Source organism: Hypanus sabinus, chromosome 9, assembly GCF_030144855.1.
Source record: "Hypanus sabinus isolate sHypSab1 chromosome 9, sHypSab1.hap1, whole genome shotgun sequence".
Lineage (NCBI taxonomy): Eukaryota > Metazoa > Chordata > Chondrichthyes > Myliobatiformes > Dasyatidae > Hypanus > Hypanus sabinus.
This window is the reverse complement of record NC_082714.1, coordinates 163683750-163699999: the sequence shown is the minus strand read 5'-3', so window position 1 is coordinate 163699999 and position 16250 is coordinate 163683750. Positions and strand designations below refer to the sequence as shown.

Sequence of the window (16250 nt, the reverse complement as noted above, 5' to 3'; positions counted from 1 at the left end):
GGAGGCAGTCACTACGCAGTCCTTGACATATCAGATTCAGGGCCCAGTGGCATGGAGTGCAAGATGACTGGGGACACTTCACTGCTGCAGTCTTCCTCCCTTCTCCGCCATTGTGATGTGTCATCATCTTCTGGCAGCATAGACAGAGTGGATAGCCAGAGAATCTTTCCCAGACCAGAAACAGTTAATATAAGGGGGCATCATATTAAGGTGATTGGAGCAGAGTATGGGGGGGGGGGGAATGTTAGAGCTAGATTTTTTACACAGAGTGGTGGGTGCATGGAACACCCTGCCTGGGTTGGTGGTAGAGGCAGATTTATTAGGAGCATTTAAGAGACTCTTCGCTAGGTACATGGTTTCCACAGACTAGATGGGCCAAAGGGCCTGTTTCTGTGTTGTACTTTTCTATGACTCTATAATGTGGATGATAGAAAAATGGAGAACTATGTAGGAGGGAAGGGTTAGATTGACCTTAGAGGAGGTTAACATGTTAGCACAACATTGTGAGCCAAAGAGCCCGTACTGTGCTTTACTGTGCTATGTTTTCTTTGATCTAGAAACTGAGTGCAGGACAACACTCTGGGTTAGCGTGAAGGACAGTCACTCTGTCAGAGGTACCACCAATGTTAAATGGAAGGCCTATCTTCTCTCTCAGGTGGATGTAAATGATGTTGTGTTCCTCCAAGAAGAGTCAGACAGTTGTCACCAGAGTCCATCTCCACCACCACATCCAGTCATCACTAAAACAAATCACGCTATGGTGGTGTAGCGGTTAGCACAACGCATATTACAGCTCAGGCATCAGAGTTCAGAGGTCATTTCCAATGTCATCTGGATGGTGGAGCTGATGGCTTTGTGGTAGGGTTTCTGGATGTCACAAGGATAGCTGGAGGGGCCGAAAGTGTTGAGGAAACAGAGTCTAGAAGGTCTTAGACAGATTAGAAGAATGGGCAAAGAAGTGACAGATGGAATACAGTATAGGGAAGTGTATGGTCATACACTTTGGTGGTAGACTATTTTCTAAATGGGGAGCAGATTCTGAAATCAGAGGTGCAAAGGGACTTGGGAGTCCTTCTGCAGGAATTCCCAAAGGTTCACTTGCAGGTTGAATCAGTGGTAAGGAAAGTAACTGCAATGTTAGCATACATTTCAAGAGGACTGGAATATAAAAGCAAGGATGTAATGCTGAGGTTTTATAAGACATTGGTCAGTTTTGGGTCCTTTATCTAAGAGAAGATGTGCTGGCATTGGAGAGGGTCCAGAGGAGGTTCACAGGAATGAGTCTGGGAATGGAAGGGTTAATATTTAAGGAACGTTTGATGGCTCTGGGCCTGTACTCACTGAAGTTTAGAAGAATGAGGGAGAATCTCATTCCAACTTACTGAATATTGAAAAGCCTAGATTGAGTGGACATAGAGAGGACGTTTCTTATCGTGGGGGAGTCACGATAATATCACCCTGCCACTTTCAGTTATAGAATCATAGAGTCATAGTGCATTACGGCATAGAAATAGGCCCTTTGGCCCATCTAGTCTGTGCCAAACAGTTATCTGGCTAGTCCCATTGACCTGCACGTGGACTATAGTCCTTCCTACCTCCCCATATATGTTCTTATCCAAACTTCACTTAAGCGTTGAAATCAAACCCACTTCCACTGGCAGCTCATCCCACACTCTCACCTCCCTCTGAGTAAAGAACTTCCCCCTCAGGTTCCCCTTAAATATTTCACTTTTCACCCTTAACTTATGACCTCTAGATCTAGTCTCACGCAACCACAGTGGAAAAAGCCAGCTTACATTTACTCTATCTATACCCCTCATAATTGTGTGTACCTCTATCAAACCCCCCTCAATCTTCTACACCCCAGGGAATAAAGTCCTAAACTATTCAACTTTTCCCTTTAGTTTGCATTTCGGCACAGTTATGAACTCTTTCTCACCACTCCTGCTTCCCTGGGGGTTTCTGACAGATAAATGCCCAGTACTTAAATACATAACGGTTACTATTGGTTACCAATCCAGTTTATTCCAAAACGGCCATCTCCATGGTGACAGTAAATGATGCGCTATGCTCTGTTCAGTCTGAGCTGTGGATAGGGTTACCAAGAGAAAGATGAAGTGTGCTATCGACAGTAGGTTGTACATGCAAACTCCAACAAACAGCCCTGAGATAAATGATCAGGCAACATAGGTACTGAAATGCTTCTGCTGAAATTCACAAATTTCCACTCCAATAAATTTATATTGAATGTCCCGTTTTACAATGTGAGAAGCCCTTGTGTTTGTAGATATCCCATACAATACTTTGGCTACAAGGGCAGTACAAAGAGAGGAATAAAGAATAAGAATCAGTTTAATATCACCAGCATATGACGTGAAATTTGGTGTTATGCAACAGCAGTACAATGCAATACATAATATAAAAACTGTAAATGACTATATATACACACACATTAAATAAATAGTGCAAAAACATAGTGAGGTAGTCTTCATGGGTTCAATGTCCATTGAAAATTCTACTGGCAGAGGGGAAGAAGCTTTTCCTGAACCACTGAGTGTGTGTCTTCAGGCTCCTGTACCTCCTCCCTGTTGGTAGCAAGAAGAAGAAGACATATCCTGGGTGATGGGTGTTAACGATGGCTGTTGCCTTTTTGAGGCATTGCTCCTTGAAGGTGTCCTGGATGCTGGGAATGATGGAGCTGTCTGAATTTACAAATCTCTGCAGTTTATTTTGATTCTGTGCAGTGCCCCCCTGTCCCCATACCAGATGGTGAGGCAGCTGGTTAGAATGCTCCCCTTGGTACTTCTGTAGAAATTTGCCAGTGTCTGGAAACAGTCGATGTTTTCTGGGCTGAGACTCTGCATCAGGACTGGAAAGGAATGGAGAAGAAGCGGGTGGGCAATGGTGTCACTGAGTATGTACCTGTTGGGAAAATCTGAACAACTGAAAGCTGAAGGATTAAGGTGGACTGAAGTTTGAAGTTAGTGTTGGATACTGATGCTTCTGCGATTCAGAAGTCAAGGATGAGACACAAAACTTATTGCCAGCAATTTTATTAAGTATTACATGAACAAAGAACAAAGACAAAGGAAAAAGCAGTTGTGGTCATCTCATACTCAGACTAGAGATAACAACATCCCAGTGATAACAATTAATCTATAAAATAGACAGATTCAAACGATGTGACACCTGCTGCTGGAAACTGAGAAGTTTCTAGAAACATCTTCAGTCAGATTGGCATGAGAGTGTGGAACGAGCTCCCAGTGCAGATGATGCACGCGAGGTCGATTTCAATGCTTAAGAGAGGTTTGGATGGGCACGTGGATGGTAGGGCTATGGAGGGCTGTGTCCCGGTGCAGGTCGATGGAAGTAGGCAGCTTCAATGGTTTTGGCATGGACTAGATGGTCTGAAGGGCCTGTTTCTTCTCTTATGACTCTATGATGAAAAACTCTTTTGATGTACCTGTGATAAATAATTGAGCCTGAATCTGAATCCCTAACCCCTAGCTCTAGAATTTTATCTTCTTCTTAAGCTCAACATCCATATTAAGGCACAAGCCTCTGACAGCACCTTACCAGTGGCCCTGATGTAGCCCAATCAGTCAAAGATTCCTCCGCCCTCGCAAGGGTGATGCCCTTAGAGACCCTGTGGTGTTTCTGTAGCTCTGGCTTTTTAAGGGATGGGGCTGCTAGCCCCATAGCCAACCCTCCTCCTTTCGCAGGCAGGCTTGGCACTGTCCATAGTGGAGTTCCAGAACTTTGTAAGGAATTCCAAACTTTTATCAGTTTGGCCGCTTATTACTGGCGTCTCAAGTTGCTGGATCTACTGACTTCCTCAATCATTGGCTGACTGCCTCTCTATGTTATCAGACAGTTCAGTGAACTGTTAGAATTGACTTGGGAGAGTTAGTGATGGTGGTTTTGATTGGAAGTGCACCTACCATCTGGTTACAGTTATAGGGCCTGATATCAATCGAAAGCACAGACCTACAAGTATTTCTTCAAATGTCCCGTTGTTAACTCGAGGTTATTAGACCATGAGAAGGGGTTTATCCGGTTCCCAGTGTTGGGCTCATTCTTCAGCTCACTCTGGAGATTGTGCTGTTCTGCAGTTATGAGTAAACAATAAAGTTACTCACTAGGTTGATACAGAACAATGCTTCATCTGCTGGGTTGGCCAGGATAATGGCACATCCTTGAAATAGATCATTCAGGAGGCAGAGGCAGAGATAGATAAGAGTTATCGGGAGGTAGTCACACCGAAAAGACAGGAGGTAGACAAATGGGTGACAGTCAAGAGAGGCAGGGGAGGCAGACAGAGACAGCAGAGCACCCCTGTGTCCGTTCCCATCAACAATAAGTATACCATTTTGGATACTGTTGGTGGGGATGACCTACCAGGAACAAGTTGCTGTGGTCCTGTCTCTGGCACTGAGGTTGGACCCTCGACTAGGAAGGGGAGGAGGGAAGAGAAGAGAGTGGTAGTGATAGGGAATTCTATAGTCGGGGGGTGGATAGGAGATTTTGTGGGGAAGATCGGGAGTCTCGGATGGTATGTTGCCCCCCTGGTGCCGGGGTCCGGGACATCTCAGATCGGGTGCAGGTTATTCTCGAGAGGGAGGGCAAGAACCCAGATGTTGTGGTCCATGTCGGGACCAACAACGTGGGTAGGATGAGTAAGGGGGTCCTGCGTGGGGAGTTCAGGGAGTTAGGTGCGAAGCTGAAGGGCAGGACCTCCAGGGTAACAATCTCAGGATTGCTACCTGTGCCACGAACGAGTGAGGCAAGGAACAGAAGGTTTATACAGATTAATATGTGGCTGAGAGGATGGTGCAGGAGAGAGGGCTTCAGGTTTTTAGATAATTGGGCTTTGTTCCAGGGAAGGTGGGATCTGTTCCGAAGGGACGGTTTACACCTGAACTGGACTGGTACTAACATTCTTGCAGGAAAGTTCGCTAGTGCTTCTCGGGGGGGGGAGGGTTTAAACTAAATTTGCAGAGAGCAGGGATCCAGAATGCGAGAGAGGATAGCGAGATGAAGAATAAAGGACAGGTGGGGACTACACGGTTCCGGAATATTAAGTGTGCAGTAGAGAAAGGTGAGGCGGAACAAGTGATAAGGAGGACACATGTACAGAGGGATGGTCTGACAGAACATGAAGTTAAATGTGCAGAAAGAATAAGTAAATTTAGGAAGGACAACAAAATTCAAGGGGTGTATAGCCCGATGGGAGTTTGGGGAGCTGGGTTAAGCACAATAGGCAGCGATTTAAACAGAGAGAGGAGAAATGGGCAAAAAATTCTATATCTGAATGCACGAAGTGTCAGAAATAAGGCAGATGAGCTTGAAGCTCAGGTGCGAATGGGTAACTATGATGTTGTTGGGATAATGGAGACATGGCTGCAGGGAGATCAGACCTGGGAAATGAATGTACAAGGGTATACGTGCTATCGTAGGGACAGAAATGTGGGCAGAGGGGGTGGGGTGGCCCTGTTGGTGAGGAATGAGATTCAGTCCTTTGCAAGGGGGGACATAGGATCAGGAGAAGTAGAGTCTGTGTGGATAGAACTGAGGAACAGTAAGGGCAAAAGGACCCAAATGGGTGTTGTCTACAGGCTACCAAACAGTAGCATGGATATTGGGTGCAAGTTAAATAGGGAGTTAGCATTGGCATGTGGCAAAGGTAATGTCACAGTAGTTATGGGGGATTTCAACATGCAGGTGAATTGGGAGAATCAGGTTGGTGCTGTACCCCAGGATAGGGAGTTTGTAGAGTGCCTAAGGGATGCATTCTTGGAACAGCTTGTACGAGAGCCGACCAGAGACAAGACTATTCTGGATTTAGTCTTGTGTAATGAACAGGATTTGATAAGCGATCCTGAAGTAAAGGAGCCATTAGGAGGTAGTGATCATAATATGATAAGTTTTTATCTGCAATTTGAGAAGGATAAGGGCAGCTCGGAGGTGTCAGTGTTGCAGTTGAACAAAGGAGACTATGGAGCCATGAGGGAGGAGCTGGCCAAAGTTAACTGGATGGATATCCTAGCAGAAAAGACAGTGGAACAGCAATGGCAGGTATTCTTGGGAATAATGCACAAGGTGCAAAATCAGTTCATCCCCCGGAGAAGGAAGGATTCAAAGGGGGGGAAAGGGGTCACAGTGGTTGACAAAGGAAGTCAGAGTTTGCATAGCATTAAAAAAAAAGGAAGTATGACAGAGCTAAGGTGAGTGGGAGGACAGATGATTGGGAAATTTTTAAGGAACAACAGAACTTAACTAAAAAGGCAATACGGGGAGAAAAAATGAGGTACGAATGCAAGCTAGCCAGGAATATAAAGGAGGGTAGCAAAAGCTTTTTTAGGTATGTGAAGAGAAAGAAGATAGTTAAGAACAATGTTGGGCCCTTGAAGAATGAATTGGGTGAAATTGTTATGGGAAAGAGAAATGGCAGAAGAATTTAATAGGTACTTTAGATCTGTCTTCACTAGGGAAGACACAAGCAATCTCCCAGATGTATGGATGGGCCAAGGACATAGGGTAACAGAGGAAATGAAACAGATTGACCTTAGGAAGGAAACAGTGATGAGTAGACTGATGGGACTGAAGGCTGTCAAATCCCCAGGTCCAGATGGTCTGCATCCTAGGGTACTAAAGGAGGTGGCCCTGGAAATTGTGGATGCATTGGTAATCATTTTCCAATGTTCCTTAGATTCAGGATCAGTTCCTGAGGATTGGAGAATGGCTAATGTTATCCCACTTTTTAAGAAAGGAGGGAGGGAGAAAACAGAGAACTATCGTCCTGTCAGCCTAACATCAGTAGTGGGGAAGATGCTAGAGTCCATTATTAAAGATGAAATAGTGGTATATCTAGATAGCAGTGATAGGATTGAGCCAAGCCAGCATGGATTTATCAAGGGCAAATCATGCTTGACTAATTTATTGGAGGTTTTCGAGGATGTAACCAGGAAGTTAGACAAGGGAGATCCAGTGGATGTAGTGTACCTCGATTTTCAGAAGGCATTTGATAAGGTTCCACATAGGAGATTGGTGGGTAAAATCAGAGCTCATGGCATTGGAGGGAAGATATTGACATGGATAGAAAATTGGTTGGCAGATAGAAAGCAAAGGGTAACGGTGAATGGGTGTTTCTCGGAATGGCAGGTGGTGACTAGTGGGGTGCCACAGGGCTCGGTATTGGGACCACAGCTGTTTACAATTTACATCAACGATTTAGATGAAGGCATTGAGAATAACATCAGCAAGTTTGCTGATGATACTAAGCTGGGTGGCAGTGTTTTTTAATCCCTTCATCTAAATCATTAACGTATATTGTAAACAGCTGCAGTCAGAGTCACTGGCCTCCGGTCAGAGAGGCAGCCATCACTACCACTCTCTGGCTTCTCCCACAAAGCCAATATCTAATCCAATTTACTACCTCATTTTGAATGCCGATCAACTGACGCTTCTTCGCCTACCTGCCATACAGGATCTTGTCAAGTGCCTTACTAAAGTCCGTGTTATCAACATCCACTGCCTTGTCTTCATCAATTTTCCTGGTAACTTCCTCACAAAACTCTACAAGATTGGTTAGACACTACTTACCATGCATGAGACCATGCTGACTATACTTAGTCCACGTCTATCCACTACACCCCCAATCCTGGTGTCGCTCACAAATTTGCAGATCTAGTTTACCACATTATCATCGATGCACTGTAGATGACGTCACGACTGACCCAGCGCCGATCCCTGCGGCACACCATTGGTCACCACTTCAGTCACCCTTGTTTTAACTCTCTTGCAGCTTGAAAGCTACCTGCAGGACAGCATCCAGCTGGAGATGGTCCAGCTACAACAGAGCGTGGTACGGAACCACACAGTGACCATGCTGGAGATTAGTTCCGACCTGCTGAGCCGGACGGTGCAGCAGACCCGCAGGCTGACTGACATTGAAGCACAGGTGAGGTGTGTGTATGTTCTGCCCGCTGCCTTCAGATCTCCGAACGAGAAAGAGAAAGACATGGTAAATTTTCCCCCTTCCCTGTTCTCTCTCTTTCCAGTCTGGTTCCCTGCTCACCTGCTCATCACCTCTCTTTGATTCCCCTCCTCCTTTTCCTTCCTCCATGGTCCACTGTCCTCTCATTATCTTCTTCTTCTTCAGCCCTTTAACTTTTCCACCATTCCCCTCCCAGCTTCTCACTTAATTTGCTCCCTGCATTCCCCCACCCATCCACCCATCTTCCCCCTCACCTGCTCTCAACTCTCACTGTCATCTTATACTTCTTCCCCTTCCCCCCACCTTCTTAATCTGGCTTCTGCCCACTTCCTTTCCATCTAAGACCGAAACATCAACTGTTTTTCCCCAGCACCGACTCTGCCTGACCTGGGGCATTTTGTGTGCGTTGCCCAAGGTTGCCGGCATCTGCAGACTTAAAGATTAGCTTTATTTGTCACGTGCATCTAAACATTGAAGCAACCAGTGAAATGCATTGTTTGTGTCACAAATATGCTGGGGGCTTTCCACGTGTATCACCACGTTTCCAGTGCCAACATAGCATGCCCACAACTCCTGTTAACTAACCCATACATCTTTGGAGGAAACCAGAACACCTGGAGGAAACCCACAGTCATGGGGAGAACATACAAAACTCCTTACAGGCAGCGGAGGGAATTGAACCCTGATTATATGACAGGCGCTGTAAAGCATTACACTAGCCCCTATGCTACCATACCACCTGACTGTACCATACTGCACCAATGTCCCAACCCACACCCATTGCCACCCATTGGCTCCAGGCCCGGCTTTATCATTCACCCCTACCCACCACCACTGATAAAAGAATAATCTCACTCCTTAACATTTCAACTCTAGATGTGGTTAGGGACAGAGGAGGTTCACACGAATCATCCCAGAAATGAAAAGGTTAATGTATGAGCAGCGTTTCATGACTCCTGGTCATTTCTTGAAAAAAGCTGAAGAATGCAGGTGGGGGGATCTTATTGAAACCCATCACATTTTAAAAGGCTGAGATAGAGTGGACATGGAGAGGACGTTTCCTATGGTGGGGGAGTTTTGGACCAAAGGGCACAGCCTCAGAATAGGGGGACATCCATTTAGAACGGAGATGGGGAGGAATTTCTTTAACCAGAGGGTAATGAATCTGTGGAATTCATCACCATAGACGGCTATGGAGCCCAAATCATTGAGTATATTTAAAGCAGAGATTGATAGGATTAGTAAGTGTCTAATTCTGCTCCTATGTCTTATGGGCTTATGGTCTAACTCAGCCCAGCATCCACAGCTTTAACTGAGAGAGAGTTTCAGACTTCTTCCCATTTTCAAGACAAGTTTAGGCTGTGGCCTGACAGTTTCTTGGCATAGAACGCCTTTCTTGATCTTATTTCTCCCTCGTTTCATGACTTCCACTGAGATCTCTGTGAACTTCCAGTTCTAGCCTTTTGAATGCTCCGGTTACTGACAGCCATCTGGGCTCAAGGCCCTGAAGTCTCCGCAAACCTCACCACCTCTCGACATGCTGATCTACACTCACTGACCACTTTATTAGGTACAAATGTGCTCCTGCTCGTTAATGCAAATAGCTAATCAGCCAATCATGTGGCAGCAACTCAATGTATGAAAGCTTGCAGACATGGTCAAGAGGTTCAGATCTTGTTCAGACCAAACATCAGAATGGGGAGGAAATGTGATCTAAGTGACTTTGATTGTGGAATGATTGGTGGTGCTAGAAAGAGTGGTTTGAGTATTTCAGAAACTGCTGATCTCCTGGGATTTTCATGCACAACAGTCTCTAGAGTTTACAGAGAATTGTGTGAAAAACAAAAACATTCAGTAAGTGGCAGTTCTGTGGTTGAAACTGCCTTGTTAATGAGAGAGGGTCAGAGGAGAGTGGCCAGACTGGTTCAAGCTGACAGGAAGGTGACAGTAACTCGGACAACCATTAAGAGTGTGTGGATGTATGGGAGGGGGAGGTGAAGATGTTCGAGGAGGGGCAGGTAGAAGAGGGGATCTGTAAGTAGAGTTGAGGAGATGGACACTATTTTCTTAATTGGCAGGAGTTCAGAATAAGTGAGCATTGCCATGTTGTAGGGAGATCCGTGCAGGGAGCATACGAGAGGTTATGCAAGTCAGGAATTTGCTAGCCCCCAGAAGGCTGGAGGACAGATAGTAGTGAAAATGGGGTGGACAGAATTTTATTGGCTGTTGAATTTAAAGAAGTCGTGGGTAAATGGACTTTAGATACAAGATGTCCAAGAAACCTCCCAGAGGCATCGAGTAGCCTCTCCATTATCTGCCGAATTGAGGCCAAATCTACAACCTCCCCCTTCTATATGGGTTGGGAGATTCTCCCTGCTGTGTCGTTAGTGAGAGTAAATGACAGTCACAATACAAGACTCCTAAGACACAGGAGCAGAATTAGGCCATTCAGCCCATCAAGTCTGCTCTGCCATTCAATTATGGCTTATTTATTTTCCCTCTCAACCCGGTTCTCCTGCCTTCTCCCTGAAACCTTAGGCACCCTGTTTAATCAATAACCTATCAACTTCTGCTTTAAATATTCTCAATGACCTGGCCTCCACAGCCATCTGGCTAAAGAAATTCCTCCTCTGCTCTGAGCTAAATGAATGTTCTTCTATTCTAAGGCTGTGTCCTCGGGTCCTAGACTCTCCTACTATAGGAAACATTCTCTCCACATCCAGTCTGTCTGTGTCCTCGGGCCCACTATAGGAAACATTCTCTCCACATCCAGTCTAACTAGGGCTTTTAAATATGCAACAGAGATCCACCCTCATTCTTCTAAACTCCAGCGAGTACAGGCCCAGACCATCAAACAGCACCAACCCGGTCCACGCTGGGACACTGTCCTTGCTGTGTCTGCAGGTATGGAGGCTGTTACATTCATTGGGGACAGGACCCTGCTGCAGTTCACTATCAGCCAATGGCCTTTAGTGTGACTGCTTTAATCATTCCAGCCTTCGCGTTCTGCTGAGATGGGTCCAACGGGACCTTGTGGGAATTCGGTGAATTCCAGCCAAAGAACAGCAATGCTCCCTGACCCTGCTGGTTCTCTGGGCTCCAATTCCACCTACATTCCTGTAAAGGGGTGGAGGGGGAACCAGCATTTCAGGAAATGTCCAGGGATATTTGCATGGCGGAAGAGGGATTTGGGGAGAGGTGGGACGAAAGGTGGCACAGTAGTGTAATTGCTAACATAACGAGAAAGGTACCTCCGCTGTCAGACTTCTGATGGTCCATGAACCCATTCCTGCAATTTATAGCAACATACAAACACAGAATGCTGGAGAACTCAACAGGTCAGGTGGCATCTATGGAGAGGAGTAAATAGACAGTTGATGTTTCAGGCCAAGACCTGATGAAGAGTCTCAGCTTGAATTGTTCATCTCCATAGATGATACCAGACCTGCTGAGTTCCTCCAACATTTTGTGTGTATTGCTTTGGAATTCCAGTATTTACAGAACCTCTCATGTTAGTGAAATGGATCATTTGAATTAATGACCAACACAGTCCAAGGATATTCTGGGGGCAGCCCACAAGTATTGTCTTGCTTCTGGCGCCAATATTGCATGTCTTTAATGTCCTCATTTGCCCCTCCCTACCATCTCAACCCTCATACCCACCACATCCCACCCTTTCCATGTTCTCTGTCTCACTGCTCCCTCAGCTCCCACAAACACCATTCCCCTCCCCTGCCCTCCCCATCCACAGAGCTGAGTCTTGACCCATGTCCTCTGCTCCACAGGTTTTGAACCAGACGTCAAGCATGGAGATTCGGCTCTGGGAGAACTCCCTTTTCACCAACAAGCTGCAGAAACAGCTGATAGTCCAAACCAACGAGATCAGCAAAATGCAAGAGTGTAATCGGTGAGAGCCCATTCTTTCTCCTGCTGTAGTCCGTGAGATCCCAATCAGTTCCCATTCCTTCACCTGCTGTAGTCCGTGAGATCCCAATGAGTCCCACTCCTTCACCTGCTGTAGTCCGTGAGATCCCAATGAGTCCCACTCCTTCACCTGCTGTGATCCTTGGGATCCCTGGTGGGTTCCTGTTCCATCACCTGCTGCAGTCCACAGGATCCCCAATGAGTTTGCGCTCTTCACCTGCCACGACCCACGACATCCCCAAGTCTCTATCGGGCATCTTTCAGCAGGGGTTTTTGTTCATACACTGCCTTTGCTGGGCTGGCCACTTGTGTTGGTAGAAACCCTGCTGAGCTGTTTGGGAGGGTGTCCGTGCACAAATGCATGATGTTTACATAAAACATAGAACTAAATAGAAAATAAATGTGCAGACTATTTTCTAGTGGGGAGAAAATCCAAAAATCTGAGATGCAAAGGGACTTGGGAGTCCTTGTGCAGACACTCTAAAGGTTAACTTGCAGGTAGAGCCAATGGTGAGGAAGGCAAATGCAATGCAGAAACATAAAAACATAGAAAACCTACAACACAATACAGGCCCTTCAGCCCACAATGCTGTGCCGAACATGTACTTACTTTAGAAATTACCTAGGGTTACCCATAGTCCTCTATCCTTCTAAGCTCCATGTACCTACCCAGGAGTCTCTCAAAAGGCCCTATCATATCCATCTCCACCAATGTTGCCAGCAGCCCGTTCCACGCACTCACCACTCTCTGCGTAAAAAACTTACCCCTGACATCTCCTCTGTGCCTACTTCCAAGCACCTTAAAACTGTGCCCTCTCGTGTTAGGCATTTCAGCTCTGGGAGAAAGGCTCTGACTATCCACACGATCAATGCCTCTCATCATCTTATACACCTCTATCAGGTCACCCCTCATCCGCCGTCGCTCCAAGGAGAAAAGGCCGAGTTCACTCAACCTGTTTTCATAAGGCATGCTCCCCAATCCAGGCAACATCCTTGTAAATCTCCTCTGCACCATTTCTATGGTTTCCACATCCTTCCTGTAGTGAGGCGACCAGAACTGAGCACAGTACTCCAAATGGGATCTGACCAGGGTCCTATATAGCTGTAACATTACCTTGATAGGTCCTTGATTGGACACAGCATCAGAAGTTATGGGGAGAAGGACGGGGAGTGGGGCTGAGGAGGGGAAAAAGGATCAGCCATGATTGAACGGTGGAGTGAACTCGATGGGCCAAATGGACTAATTCTGCTCCTATGTCTTATGGTTTAATATTCCAAGTGTGGTCTGACTGGAGTTTTATAGTGCTGTAACATTACCTTGTGGCTCCAGAGCTCAATCCCCTAACTAATGAACACCAACACTATCCACCTTCTTAACAACCCAAACAGTTTATGTATAGTTTTTTTCATAATTCTACTGTATTTCTTTATATTCCTGTGATTGTCTGCATGAAAATGAATGGGATCGTATATGGTGACATACATGTACTTTGATAATAAATTTTACTTGGATGAGAAGATTTTCACATAATCTCAGAATCTTCAAACTTTCCACCTCACCCCAGTGACCAGCAACTGAACTGAAGCAGTTACTTTACCCTAAGTGTAAATTACATTTACATTTAATTAAATTTTTTAAATTTTAATTCCCACCCTGCCAAATGCAAAAATTCTATTTCCTATTCCCAGTTCCTCCGTCTCCGCCGCATCTGCTCCAAGGATGAGGCTTTCCATTCCAGGACATCCCAAATGGCCTCTTTCTTTAAGAATCGTGGTTTCCCTTCTGCCGTCATCAATGATGCCCTCACCTGCATCTCCTCCATTTCCTGCACTTCAGGCCTCACCCCGTCCTCCCGTCACCACAACAGGGACTGTGTCCCCCTTGTCCTCACCTATCACCCCACCAGCCTCCGGATCCAGCATATTATTCTCCGCAACTTCTGCCACCTTCAACAGGACCCCACCACTAAGGACATCTTTCCCCCTCTACCCCTCTCTGCTTTTCGCAGGGATCATTCCCTCCACGACTGCCTGGTCCACACGTCCCTCCCCACAGATCCCCCACCTGCCACTTATCCCTGCAAGCGTAAGTGCTACACCTGTCCCTACACCTCCTCTCTTACCACCATTCAAGGTCCCAAACAGTCCTTCCAGGTGAGGCAACACTTCACTTGTGAGTCTACTGCCATGATGAGACCAAACTTCGGCTGGAGGAACAACATCTCATATACTATCTGGGTAGTCTCCGGCCCCTTGGTATGAACATCGAATTCTCCAACTTCTGGTAATTCCCTCCCTCTCCCTTCCCCCATCTCACCTTCACTCTGTCTCCTCTTCCAGCTGCCTATCACCTCTCATGACTCTGCCTTCTTCTACTACACATAGTGCTTTCCCCTTAGATTCCTTTCCTGCCTATCCCCTCCCTGCCTCCCCTCCCCCACCCCTTGATCTTTCCTCTGATTGGTTTTCCACCCTCCCCCCACCTTCTTTATAGGGCCCCTGCCCCCTCCTTCTTTAGTCCTGACGATGGGTCTCGACCCAAAAGGTTGACTGCTCCTTTCAACGGATGCTGCCCGACCTGCTGAGTTCATCCAGCTTTTTTGTACATCTTGATTTGACCACAGCATCTGCAGTGTACCTTGTGTGTACCCTAAATGTTGACTGACTATTCCCTGCCACCCCCACAGATGCTGCCCGACTTGCTGAGCACCTTCAGCTGTTTTTTTTTTGTTACTGCTACGGGGGTGGCATAGTAACACAGCGGTTAGTACAACGCTATTACAGTACTAGTGACAATGGGTTTGATTCCCACCTCTGCCTGTGAGGAGTTTGTACATTCTCTCCATGACCGCATGGGTTTCTTCCGGGTGCTCTGGTTTCCTCCCACATTCCAAAGATGTGCCGATTAGGGTTCGTGAGTTGTGGGCCTGCTACATTGGTGCCAGAAGCATGGCGACACTTGTGGGCTGCCCCCACCACATCCTTGGACCATGTTGGCTGTTGACCCAATGACGTGTTTCACTGTACGTTTCAATGTTTTGAAACACGTGACAAATAAAGCTAATCTTCAAACACAAATTTTACACTGATCTCTCAATGTTACTCTCAAATCCCCGTCAACTGTCCTTCCCCCACTTATTCTCCTGTCACACACCTAACTGGAGACTCATTATACTGCAGAGGCCAATTCTCCTCCCAGCTCATACGGCTGTGAGACCACAAGAGATAGGAGCAGAATGTAGACCCTTGAGTCTGTTCTACCATTCGGCCATGGCTGATTTTCTCCCTCTCAGCCCCATTCTCCTGCCTTCTCACTGTAGCTTTTGATGCCCTTGCTAATCAAGAACCTATCAAAGATTAAAAAGAAGGATTAGCTTTATTTGTCACACGTACATTGAAACATCAAACCATACAGTGAAAAAACAACAAGCAGTCGTTTGTATCAACGAGCAAGATTGTGCTGGAGTCAGCCCACAAATGTCACTGCACTTCCGATGCCAAACCAGCATGCCCACAGCTTATGAACCATAACGGTACATCTTTGGAATGTGGGAGGAAACTGGAGCACCCAAGAAAAGCAATCCAGTCACATAGAGAATGTACAAACTCCTTACAGACAGCAACGGAACTGACACAGAACACAGACGACATAATAGCATTACACCGTCTACACCTTCCACTTTAAACACATCCAATGATTTGGCGTCTGTGCAGAGGATGTTTCCTATGGGAGGAGAGTCTAGTTCCAGAGGAGTGTAGAGGTATGTCCTTCTATAACAGAGATGAGGAGGAATCCTTTCAGCCAGAGAGTGGTGAATCTGTAGAATTTATTGCCACAGGCAACTGTGGAGGTGAAGTCATTGGGTATTCTTAAAGCAGAGGTTCACAAGTTCTTGATTAGTAAGGGCTTCAAGGGTTACAGGGAGAAGGCCAGAGAATGGGGCTGAGAGAGATAATAAATCAGCCATTATGGAGTGGCAGAGCAGAGTCGATGGGCCGAATGGCCTAATTCTGCTCCTACATCTTATGGTCTTATGGCCTGTGGCAACAAATTCCACAGGTTCACTGCCCTCTGCTTTTGGGATGTGGAAGAAAGCAGAGCACCCGGAGGATGGTCAGAAGGAAAACAGGTAAACGTCACATAGTCAGCACGAGAGGGCAGGATGTTTCTGGAGTTCTGAGCTCCGTGCCAGTAACGTCACCTGGAAGTCGGAGAGACTGGTCCATCGAGTGAGCACTGCCTGCCTAAGATCTTGTCACTAGTCCAACATCAGGAAGGAGGCCATGCAGCATCCACGCCAGGACCACCAGACTCAAAATCAGTTCCTCT

General features: G+C 46.4%; 1 protein-coding gene across 2 annotated transcripts in view; it reads left to right on the top strand.

The window, feature by feature from the left end:
- The window catches only part of LOC132400003 (angiopoietin-4-like), a 107197-nt gene that overhangs the window by 23896 nt on the left and 67051 nt on the right, over positions 1 to 16250 (top strand). For both annotated transcript variants that reach the window (XM_059981045.1, XM_059981044.1), the window contains exons 2-3: positions 7805 to 7960; positions 11782 to 11903. In XM_059981045.1, coding sequence (XP_059837028.1) covers positions 7805 to 7960; positions 11782 to 11903 — 278 coding nt within the window. The remainder of the gene's footprint in view (positions 1 to 7804; positions 7961 to 11781; positions 11904 to 16250) is intronic.